General features: G+C 30.0%; 1 protein-coding gene across 1 annotated transcript in view; it reads left to right on the top strand.

Moving 5' to 3' along the window:
• Window positions 1–151: 151 nt before the first annotated feature.
• LOC144837352 (G protein-coupled receptor kinase 5-like) overlaps window positions 152–13,283 on the top strand; it is a 63,745-nt gene continuing 50,613 nt past the window's right edge. The window contains exons 1-2 of the mRNA XM_078692421.1: window positions 152–422; window positions 12,967–13,056. Of these exons, the coding sequence (XP_078548547.1) occupies window positions 371–422; window positions 12,967–13,056 (142 nt within the window). The 5' untranslated portion in view covers window positions 152–370. The remainder of the gene's footprint in view (window positions 423–12,966; window positions 13,057–13,283) is intronic.

The raw sequence follows: 13,283 nt of genomic DNA, 5'->3' as shown, positions 1-13,283 counted from the left end.
ATGTTTCAAAATTATGCAGGGGCGTTATTTATAATATATATTGAGACACACAGTTTGACGTTTAATAAATACGTTTTAATAACATTTAATTGCAAATTTATTAATAAAACTAATATGTATGATAAAAAGGGATTATTGTTAAACAAATTGTGTATCTTCACGTAACTTGTGTTTGATAATCGTTAAAGATTTATTACTATCTCCCAGATTGCCCTATGTTGTGATGGTGGAGGGAAGTAAAATCTACCACACCCTGCACGCACTATTTAGAGGCTATCGACGATAGTGATTCTGTTCAACCACGAAGTTGGCCTGTCTGATATGTGTTTCTCAACCTTTTCGGTGCTTAGTGGACTATAAAAAACTACCCATGGAGTTAGAAAATATTGTTGCAAATACGGTGTATTTGAAAGCAAGAGAAGGTAAGTAAAACTTAGCAGTTATCTGAATCCTAATGACAGTCTGTTAAATTAGTGAGCTAAATATTATTCCTTGCTTCTCGGGTGCTGGTCAAATTATCGCTGGCTCCCCGTAAGCCACTAAGCGGTGAGAGCTGAGCTCTTTTTCCTGTATGCTGCACATTCTCCCAGGCTAGCTGTCGGCCTAGCCTTGAAATTACCCAATACGCAAATTGTGAGGTATAAACACATAGTTTTACTAGCCTAGACTGTATAGTTGAATTGCCCTACTCGTTTTTGTGCTGCAGAGATTTTACATTGCACATGTACAGTATATTATATCTCAAATTTTTATTTCACAAATAAATATACATTTTAAATTTAAATTATATAAATCCAGCCTAGTTATAGACTGCCCAGAGGGTAGGTCCTTTATTATTGGCAGAAAACAATACTACAGTATTAATCTATTTACTGTAAAGATTAAGAATCAGTTAATGTTGCCAAAGTCATTTGACCCTAAACTGGGGAGAGGTATGTGAAATGCATTACAGTACAGTAGTGCAAAAAAATTATTAATAGATAGTTAGTATAGATAGAGGCATATATTATATTACTTCAATTAAGAGTTAATACAAGAAAAAGTATTACTTTTGTTAATGTCAGTCATTTTTTTATATCTTGTACATAATTTAGTTTACGTTTCCTTGTACTGTAAATATGCCTATTTTTAAATCATTTTTTTCCCCTCTAACTTTTATTTTACTTACTCTGGATGCACCTTCATTCAAGAAGTGTGCCACTGTTTTAAAAGTGTAGCTTCCAAATAAATTATTATTCCAAATAAATTATCCTTGTACTGTAAATAGGCCTATTTTTAAATCATTTTTTTCCCCTCTAACTTTTATTTTACTTTGGATGTACCTTCATTCAAGAAGTGTGCCACTGTTTTAAAAGTGTAGCTTCCAAATAAATTATTATTATTATACAATGCAATAATTCTTTTATATGTAATACACGATATATAGCGCATTATAAATGCTTTTATTTTTATTTATTTTAAATCCGTTCAGTTTACAGTGCAAGAGAAAATGAGCATGGAATTTTATAGCTCCATGGTGGAATCAGGAAGTGAAGCTACCTGTTTACCTTCCCAATTGACCTTGATATTTTTTTTTTTGGATACATTGATTAAAAGAATTTCAAACTTAACAAAATAAAGAATTTTACAATTCTGCACAGTGGCCGATTGCAGAATGTAAATGAATGACTATTCAAAGTAGACGGCATGCAATATACAGTAGTTGTTTACAAAACAAAATCAAGCCTCTATTGCAATGATCCAATTTACTCCAAATTATTAATTAGCCAATTGTTATGTAAACCTTGTACTGTACTACTGTACAGGTAAAACAAATAAAATACAGCATCATTTCTTTGCATCTATAGCCTATGCATCTATAGGGAATTGTTTTGACCGAGTCTATGAAGTATCACGATAATTATCATTGTATGTGATTGCAAAATTAAAGTTATGTAAAACAAAATATTACTGTATTTTATCGTTATGGTATGTTTGTTTAAATGTCGACAGCATGATCCTTCAGTAACAACACACCTTGCTAGTTCACAAAGGACATTGGGTTAATTATTGAGGGTACAAACTTCAGAACATAGTCCAAATTGAAAGTTTGTAGAGGTTATGAAGCCAGCTTAATAGCATTAAAGCACAACCTAAAGTTCATCAATCCAAGTCCAAAGTTTTGCTTACAGTACTGTAAACTGTAACAATAGCACCATGACTGCTAGGACCAAAAGTTGACTGCAGTATAACTGTACAACATCTTAGACAATGGCCAAGGTTAACCCTGTATGAAACAATATACTCATTGATCTAAATTTTAGAGATGTACTACAGTAATCCAATAATTTGCATTAAATGAATGCAAGGTCAGTCTGAAATATCTGATTATTTAAAAGACCATAATCAAAGTGAATGCCAGGAAATTAAACATATTAGTGGTTTTGTTCATATTGATTTTGGGCTATTTACACATAAAGCTAAAAAATCAACCTTTATTGATATTGTATTAAGTACAGCTTGGACATATTGTATTAGATATTACTCTTTGATTGTTGTTATATATAGTACAGTATTTTTGTCTGTGTAAATTGTTTATCTAAAATTTAACCATATTAATGTGTGTGGTAATTTACCTGTAGACCTAAGGTAGTATACTGTACAGTATTTTTTCTGTGTAAAATTGTTTATCTAAAGTTCAATCATATGTGTAGCTGTAAAGCTCTGTCTACACTATCAAACTTTATGTGACAAAAAAGTATGATGTGCCCATATATGGAAATGATATGTTATATCACTACCATATTTAAGCATATCACTACCATATTTGGGCATGTACAACTAGTTAAATAATGTAGACAGAGCTTTAGACTATATACAGTTTTTGTGTACAGATGTACTGTACTTATTTATCTCAAATCCTCCTTATAAACAACACACCAAGTCCAAATTGGCCTAGTTAAAATACCTCCTATTGTGAATTAAACAGTGTAGTAGGCTATAAACTAATCGACAAATATAAAACCAATCAGACCATGAATACTACCTCCTAGGGAGCTAATTATACATCTTAGAAATGTACAATAGTAAAACTTGAATCTCTACCCAGAGACCGATTACACTGGACGTTCCATTTCCTATTCTAGTAAAATAAACTAGTTTGAACTTTTCAAATAGTTCATGTGCATTATTACAGTAGTTTGTCTTCATGCATATCCGACTACCTTGTCTAGTATACAGTACCTTTATTAATTATGTAGTTTGAATGTTAACTTTATGGCATACTGTACTTATAAAGGATGTTGTTTATGTTCCTTGGTGACAGTAAGACTGACCACACAATTCTCAAAAATATTAATTTTTAAGTACAGTACAGTATTATACTGTAGTAGAATGGATTGTATAAAGTATATTACCAAATTATAATTTGAACAATAAAATATTAATAATATACTGTAGTACATGATACAATAAAGTGCACAATTATGAATTTATGAGTTGAATGGGAAAAATATTTTCATGAGTAAAGATTCACTCTACCTCATTGAATAGAAACATTTCAAATGAAAATTCAATAGATCTCTCCATTTAACAAATACAAAACATTCATAATTTTTTATAACGAATCTGCAGTACTGTACTGTTCTGAAGTAAATTTTTATTACTGTAATTTGTCTCTTAAAATGTTAAATCTTGTTTTTTAAAGGTGATGCTATACAAAAAGGCATGCTTGGATTTTGGAACAGTCTCAAACATCATGCCATTATTTGGTCGTTGCACAGGAATCTAAAGTTCTGTCTACACTATCAAACTAGCTTGACAAAAAAGTGGGATGTGCCCAAATATAGTAGTGATATTCCTAAATATCATAATGGTAATGATATTCCCAAATATGGTAGTGCTATGACATCACATTTTGTTGTCACATAAAGTTTGATAGTGTAGACCGAGCTTAAAAACATCTTTTACAAAAGTTGAAGTACTATAAGTTAATAAATGCCTTAATACTACAGTATAATTAATAGTACAATGGAGTATGAGAAATTAAGAATGGCAAGTTAATTTGATGAAACTTGCTTCATTAATAACCTACAAGGTCACATTAAACTAATAAATTAGTCTCTTTATAATTAGCTAATTAAGGCTATCTTCTAGTACTGTATGGGTTTTTTGTGACCTGGCTTCTCTAATTTTCAATATACAGTAATTCCGCTGGATATTATTAACACTATTGTATCATACATTAAATAACCGTGATGACTGACATTATTTTTGTATAGCCCATCCACTGTGTGTTGTGGTAATGTAAACTTTTCCACATCTGAACCTCAAATTTTAAAATTAATTCTAAATGTTAGTACAGTACATACATTTTTCTCATTATTAACTGAATTAAGGTTTACAGTATTTTAGTTGTGAATGTCTTTTTTTTTATTAATAAGAAATTAACTTTTCATTATGTTTGGACAGTACTGTAAACTTACAAGGTATGTTCAAGTTTGTTAATTGATTCATACGATGCAATAGTACAAACAATACATACAATTAAGGAGTGTTCTAAAATTATAACATTCCTCGTTAAGCCATGTTAGAGTTCAATGTCTCAGAAATAACATACTTGTTTTGTGGGATACAACACTGACCACCATGGTATGTAATTCAAAACATAATCTGCACAAATCCCCTTTTGATTGGTTCCTGCTGTGTAGATCGTGTTCGACTACAAGTAAGACAGACAATGCGCCCTCGTTGTCTGTCGATGTGTCATTGGAATAAGCAACTTCGCTAAAGTGGTCACCACTGTGAACAGGGTCAAATCCATGGGTCTTGGATGCGGGTCAACTGTACTGTATGTTGTATGTAGACCTGTTTCTGGTGGTTTGCTAGTGGTTTCCTGGTGCTAATCAAATGACATTCCCTGTAATGTTTTACATCCTATAGCTTCATGGATTTAACTAATTTTTTCATTCATGTTCATGGTTAAAATCTTGGTTTCGTCTGTAACACATCAATGGGATTTCCTACTACTGTACCTTTTACAGTTCGTTAACCTAAAATTAAGTTCTTCTGATATTGGTCAATAATGTTTATATACACTTCGGGCCTGTTTCTATTGACAAGAAACTTCAGTTTAAAAAATTGTAAAATGCTTTAAACAGATAAAATTAACACAAAAAAGAACCGATTTTAAATAATGTTTTACAGTACAAATTAAAATTAAATTTCTCCGTTCTTTGGAGAGGGACCCTTAAATGCCTTATGTTTTTTGTTTTCCTTATTTACAGTACAATATGGTATACAGTTAACTGAAATATACTTCTACTGTATCTTTTACATTTATTTATCAACAGCTTTTCATTACTGTAGTGAATTTTTAATTAAAATAATCTACAATTTATTACAGTACACCAGCAGTACTAATGAACAAGTCATGCCATTCAGTAGTTATTTAAAAAAACAAAGATTTATAGCAGTTTTCTTTGGAGATACAGTAAATGACTGATTAGTGGGTCTTCACCTTCTGACGCCAAGCCTGAAAATATCTTCATATTCTTACGTAATTATTAGTCGTAATTCCTATAGTGCAGAGAGAGTTTGTAGTTGTTAGTTTAATGTGGATTTTATTATGCTAAGTTGTGATGGTTTAAAAGCCTGTGAACTCCTTAAGAAGACCTTATCGCCAGCTTCATCATCATCTTTACACAGCCTGGATTCCTCTCATCTCTAAACTGAGATTTCTTTAGAGATACAGTACAGTAAATGACTGATTAGTGGGTCTTCACCTTCTGACGCCAAGCCTGAAAATATCTTCATATTCTTACATAATTATTAATCGTAATTCCTATAGTGCCAAGAGATGTGTTTAAGTTTGTAGTTGTTAGTTTAATGTGGATTTTATTATGCTAAGTTGTTTATGGTTTAAAAGCCTTGTGAACTCCTTAAGAAGACCTTATCGCCAGCTTCATCATCATCTTTACACAGCCTGGATTCCTCTCATCTCTAAACTGATGATCAATTACCTACGCGATGAATATACCATACGTTTACTTTTATATTGATGAGGTTCATTGCTTCGCAACTTCAAAGAGGTTTTCTTCTGCTGTGTCAATAACTGCACACTTACCGTGTATACATCGTGTCTCTGTCAATGTCATATTAAATCTACTTTTTACCAGTGTATCAAGTTGTTATTGGCTAAAAATTAATTTATAATAGTAGTGTAATTAAAGTACTTGTTGTCATTGATAGATTCCATTTTCTGTATATTTTTCAACAATATTTTAAAAGTTAAAGCGCAACACTGTATTTTTGTAGTACTTTGAAATGTGTGCTACTGTTACTACTACTGTAATATTGCTGCGTGGTACTTACTGTATACAGTATAATTACTGTGTGGTACTTTCTTACAACTTGTACAGTAAATTTGTGGTACTGTTGTGTGCTATACTGTGTGCTATTTTTACTGTGTTGTATTCTACTGTGTGGTACTTTCTGTACAGTGCTGTATACTGTACACTTGTATGCAGTACGTTTGTGTGTTACTTACAGTACTACGTACTACAGAAATTACTACTGTACTGTACAGATAGTACTTTGTATGATACTGTGTAATGCTTCCTGACATACTGTACTGTGTTACTACTGTATGTGGTACTTACTGTATACTACTGTATGATTACTAGTATGATTACTATGCTACAGTACTGTTAGACATATACAGTACTGTATGGGATTCCTGAAGAAGTGTGCATTTAAAAAGTTTATTGATCACATTTTATATCATGTTTAATCACCACTTCCTCCAACCCTGTGTGGTTTTAATTGGAATTTGGTCATAACTAATTTTATGAGATCAGATAAAGTTCAAGCGTATGGGTTTGGTTTGGTAAAATCATTTTGGAAGCTACTACAGTACTGTATGCATTAAAAAGAAACAACATTTTGTCTGTCTAGTACAGTCTGTATAACCTCTGCTTCATTCCAATGGAATACCAGACTATTGTCATTCTTTAAGTTCCCTTTTTATTGAAATAATATTATTAAAATAACTAAATTATTATTTAAATGAATGTAAAAAGAACATTCACTGGGTTCTCTGGGTATATTTTTTAAAGAAAATGTTGAAAAAACTATTCATTTAGCACATGTTATTGTTATTGAACATGTACACTATTGACTGAAGAAAAAGAGTTATATAATATCCGATTTTGACAGAATCTGGAAAGCAGTTGAGCTTCATACTAAAAGACATTCCTATTCTGTATGTTTACTGCCTGAAAGCTGTAAGAATCCAAGCCTAGCATTATACACATACCAGACCTATATCATAAATTATCGTTTGACTTATAAATAACATTATGCATAGGCTAAGAGGATATTCATTACATGCATGGGTTTGATTTATTGTAAGCCGAAATTAAATTAATTGCAAGTTTTAGATCTTCATACTGTACTCCTGTGATAATTTGTTCAAAAATAATTTACATAATTCATAAACAAGGTAATTAAAATGCATGTTAATGACAGTATTAATCAATAAATAGTTACTAGATTAGCTCGACTCAATAATTATTATTCACAAAAATATTGTATAATTTATATTTAGATTATCATAATATTATTAATTAATATTTTGCATATATTTGTACATTTAAAAAAAAATTACAAATTATAATTTATAAACAATTTTTAGAATTTCATAAACAAATATCAGAAACATTTTATATTGTGTATGCAAAATAAATAAAATGCATAAATAATTGATAAAAATAGTTTTTAAAGTAAAGATAATAAAAGTCTACCAAATAAAAGGGAAATATTAAAGCCATTTAGCACTTGAATTTAAACTCTTAATATACCGTTTCCCTTCTTCCTACAGTACTATAAACCACTTTCACTGTAATATACTGTATGTACATGAATATGCATACAGTATTAATATCGCCAACAATTTAGTATCAATCCTAAACTAGAAATACCTAAAAATTCATTAAATTCCTATATTTTCAGTAATTAGCATAATAAATTTATCATAATTTGTTACATAAGATATATATTCTTTTTATCATAAATCTATTTTAGTAACATGGCTGGTACAGTAGTACAGTATAATTGGAAAATCAACATTGGCTAAGATTCGTATTGATTTAGGATCTGTAGAAGGTTACCGACGAGTAAATTTTAATTCACGATTTACGCTTCTGTATGTTTATGTAGTAATAGACTAATTATATCCAGATTGATAGACTACTGTAATTATATATTACCACTGGTAAGTATTGATTTTATGGAACATGACTTTATTATTATTATTATTAAGAAAATTGTACAATTGTCAACTGCAGTGCAGTTTTATTTCATGTTTAACAGACAAGGAGAAATTCTAAACCGCTCAAAGAAAATTCAGAAATTAATATTCATTTTTTTGTTCAAATGGAAAAATGTTATAGTTTTATTAAAGATGTATTGTCCCCCAAAAACATGAAAAATGAAGATTAATAAAATCAGATTTTGAATAGCACATTTTGCAGTTTTAATAAAGTAATAATTTCACTTATAAGAAGACAAAAGAAACAGTTAATTTTAACCAAAAACCATTGTCTCGCAGACAATTTAAGTATTTTTTGCTCTAAATTACATTTTTTTCAGGCAAATAATTAATTTTTTTTTCGATTTAGTTTTGGTCAAAGTGAATAACTATTACATTAAAATGGCATATTTAAAAAAAATTGAAAAAAAACCCCATTTTTTAAGGGGAACAATGTATCTTATATTCTGAATATAAATTTTAATTTATAATTCTCTGTGAATATATCAGATTCAACTCTCACTCTCATTGTACACCTTAGAGCAGGAACAGTATTCCATGTAAATTTGTATGAAAGGTCAGTAAAGTTCAAATCCATAATTGTTACACTAACTATAGTAACACTAACAGTATCATGTTGACATGCTGGTTAATAGTAACTGTATCTACATGATGCAGTCAATAAAAACCTGCAGTTAAATGGAACGGAAAATCCTATTTAAAGATTGTGTTTGACTTACCTTCAGTAGATGAAACGCACATTAATTATGTATTGTTTACAGCTACCAACGAAATTGACCACATTGTTTTTGTTGAGAATGACAGATTATTTAGAGGGTTAGGTTCAGTTTATTTAGAGTTTTGGGGGTTACTCTACTCTAGGTATTTTTGGCTTTCAAAATGATGTGCCAATTTTCTTAGTAGCTGTAAACGTTTTAATCTAATAATAGATATTATTATTATATTGTGTTAACTAGTATCAGTATAGCCATAATAATGTGTTGTTTTGTAAACTATAGTAATCAATAATATAATAATGTCTACAGTCTACATCCAATAAACCTCAAAACATAATCCACATATTTTAAGAGGCACTATATGTCAACAAATAAGTATTAGTCCTCTCTCCATGACGGTTGTCACATAATGCTTTGTATTATTTTTTATTGTATTTATATGTTTCATATGGACAGTTTGTCTGAAATAAAGTTGAATTGAATTGAATAGTACCTTCAGAACTAATAAGATACTGTATCCCCTTTCGATATATACGGTCAATACTATTAAAGTTTATATTTATTTTGAATAATAGAGTTTAGTGAAAAATCTTAAGAGCTGGTTATTTTTCATAGGTATTAAATGTTTATTTCAACAATGTTGGCCTCACTTGAGGGTTGTTTGAAATTTCAGTTTAAAATATACAGTAATCAGGTACAGTAAGGGAAATATAAATAATATTTATTCTCTTCATGTACATAACAAAGATTGGCTTTCCCAAATTAGTTAATTATTTTACTAGTCCAGCTCAGTGATATTTTTTATCTGTTTATTGTCATAAATATTGTTTTTAGAATTATACAACAGTAGGATGTTCACTCATTTCAGTAATTTAATTGAAAAAGAACATTCATTTAATTAATATTATACATTTAAATTCGTAGAGTTTCATAATCATATGACAAAATACGTATAGCACATCTGTATAAAAATGTATTTACTTTTTAGTGGTCATATTCCAACGAATTGATCACGAAATCATGACAGCTGTTTTTTTTATTATAACGATTGTTGGAATAAACAAGTTATTAAACTGTATCTACTGTAGGAAGCCTGGATATACCATAATGCATCTTGCATTTTGTTCTGCTCAGGGCACATGGAGCAAAAGGTGTCCATACTCCTGAATATAAATCACTCTAAAACCTGCCTCCTGCTGTTTAGCCCCAATTGTGTTGATTCAAAATTTCATGCTGACTTTGTTTTTGTTGGTTTTGCGTGGCATAACGTCAGCAAAGGCACTGCCTTGCCTCGATCACTGTTTTCACAAGTTGCGTAAACAAATACGAACTGAAGTTGTAATCAATGCTAAGGACTGAATCAATTAATTTCTGATTATTGAGTAGATATAAAGTGTTCCATTTCATTTCTTCAACCTTAATTTAGCTTTGGGATTTTTGTCGGTTCGATGCACTTTCTGAAAGTAAGTTTTAATCGGGCCATAAATTTGATTTTGATTGGTGATTTTGGGTCTGTTTACATGTTGTTTGAATCAATGTGGTTAATATGTTGTTGAATATCCAATGTTGGAAAGAGTAGCTTGATGTCACACTTGCCCACCAGACAAAACGTGATATACTACTATATCTTTAATTTCCAAAATGTCCAAAATGATCTTTGTGATTAGAATGAATATTTACTTATGGTATTAATAAACATAGCTCTTTAGGTAAAGTTTCTGAAAAATTTCCAAATAATTTTAAGCTGATGTGTGACCTACTGTACATCGTTCATTCATTCATTCATCAGTTGAAAATTACTTCCATTTATTGGCATTTGCATATAAAATATACATATCCATGACAACATCCATATTTTGTTGAGGTTATTAATTACATTAAAATTATTGAATAATTATTTTCATCATATAACTTACTGATGAACATTTGGTTTCTATTGATTCTCTGTAAACTCATTTCTCATTTTATGCCCAGTGTAATATTCAAATTTTGTGTTTCCTTTATTTTATGTAAAGAGTTACTGTAGCTTACAGTAGGCTTACAGTATGATACAGGTATCACATGTGATACATGACTGTCACTATCATACAATTTACCATACTATTTATAGATACAGTACCAAGAATTGGTTAATAATTATAATAAAATCTTGATTTTTGCAACAGAAAAAAAAACTCGCTGTATAACTTAACATTGTAATGAAACTTGTCATCCAAAAATGAAAAAGAAAAAAAAACACAATTTTTACACTTCAGAAGAAATCTAAGAATAAGCATTATTTTCATCTTGAAATTGATGGCAATAATAATGTTGCGCGAGGATAACAAATGAAATCATTTTACAACATTTGCTTTCAAAAGATAAAACTTCTGATTGATTCTTGGAACTTCAAGTTATTGGAATTCCGCGAATTAAACACTTTTTGATTGGATACTATATTGTCTGTTTCTATACATTTTTCATCACTTATAATTATTTTAGAACATATTACAAATATCATTTTTATGAGAGATATGGAAGATATCTACAGTAGGGCCTTGATGAGCAATAACAAATATGGAAATATCATGTTGAAAAAAAACTAAATTAGAATTTAAAAGAATGCTAAATATTTTTTTGATAATTCACTGTTGATAAGATGTGGGGGAATACCCTGCTACAGTAGTACTACTACCATTTGATTTTTATCTTACTCTGATAGTATTGTATTTCAGGTGGGATTTTAAGCTGTCAGTCAGTAAACAATACACTAAGGCATGAGCATGGGGTTGAGGGAATCCGTAGTGTCCTGGTTGTTATCTGTTGATTTGTCCTGTCCCGTCTCCCGCTTGTCTTCGTTTTGTGTCCCAGGCAGACCTGTATCTTTCTGGGATCCTGCCTCCCCCCCCCCCCACCCTCCAGATTTATTTTTTTTGTATATGGTATTTCTTATTTATTATGTTATTTCCATTATTGTTTCAATCTTAAAAGGAAGTAATTTATAAATGTTATATTGAATTGAATTGAGGGGTTCGAACAAACCCCTTTGCCCTTTTCAAACTAGACACTAGCAGCATAACTCATGAAATTTTTTTTAAAAAGACAATGATAAAGCAAGGGCACTATACTTCCATGCATTTTATTCACAAACAATGATGAATCACGGCAGCGATAGTATTAATGTTTGCTCCACGAATGACTAATAACATTTGCTATGTTCTCAAAGTTGAACTTTACCAATAAAAATGATAGTACTGTCTGCAGATTTCAAAGTCATAAAAATGATTTGTGGATATTCCTGTGTACAATATCATAATAAATGTCAGATATATATTCTTCATTTTTTAATACATTAGCAAATTATTTTGAATACCATTGAATTTATTTGATATACTGTGTAAACTGTAAGGATATTTAATGATGTATTTTGTTGTCTTGGTTTTAAATTTATTAGCTTTTTTAGGGACCAAATAAAAATATATAGTTTGCTGTTTTGTTTGCTACAACAATTATTTAGAAAGCCTTTTTATAGATCTGTATACTGTATATTTCAGTTACTGCCTCATAAACGTTTTAATTGAAAACAGTAAAATTATATGTTGTTTAAGTAAATAATTAAAATGTACAGTAATTACTGTCAGTAAACTGCAGTAGAATAATTTTGACATAATCCTTTATTTAAATGACCAATTCATTGTGTTTATTTTAACCAGGTATGGTTGTTTATTTTAGATGGCTCCTGATACTGTCTGTATTTAGTTTAACATACCCAAAACAATATATCACTCAGCTATACAGGATAAATCCTAAATTTTATATTCTTTATATTGTTTATGACATGAAAACCTGATTTTCTGAGAAAACTGGTCGTATTGGCCTGTTTCAAAGTCTTTACGAGAATCGTAATATGAAATGGAAAAAATAAAATGAACACTAAAATTAATATTTATCTTTGTTTTGTAGGAAATGGAGGAAAACGAAAAGGAAGAAGCAAAAAATGGAAACAAATCTTGAAATTTCCACATATATCCCTCTGTCAAAATGTAAACATAGGTAAGGTTTATTAGTCTCACTTAACTGAATATTTCTTTAAATTGGCTCGTATAAATTGACGTCATTGTCTCACAAAGACTAAGTTCATTTGAAAGGTCAGTGCAATCATACACGACACATTTTGAACCAGATTTTTTTGTAATGCTGATTTCGCGTTTTTTGGACAAATTATAAAGAAGAAAGTTTCCTGAAAAGATACGACTTGAAATATTAGTGGCAAATACTTT

This window comes from Antedon bifida, chromosome 3 (assembly GCF_963402885.1).
Source record: "Antedon bifida chromosome 3, ecAntBifi1.1, whole genome shotgun sequence".
In the NCBI taxonomy this organism is placed as follows: Eukaryota; Metazoa; Echinodermata; class Crinoidea; order Comatulida; family Antedonidae; genus Antedon; species Antedon bifida.
This window is presented reverse-complemented; position numbering and strand designations above follow the sequence as displayed.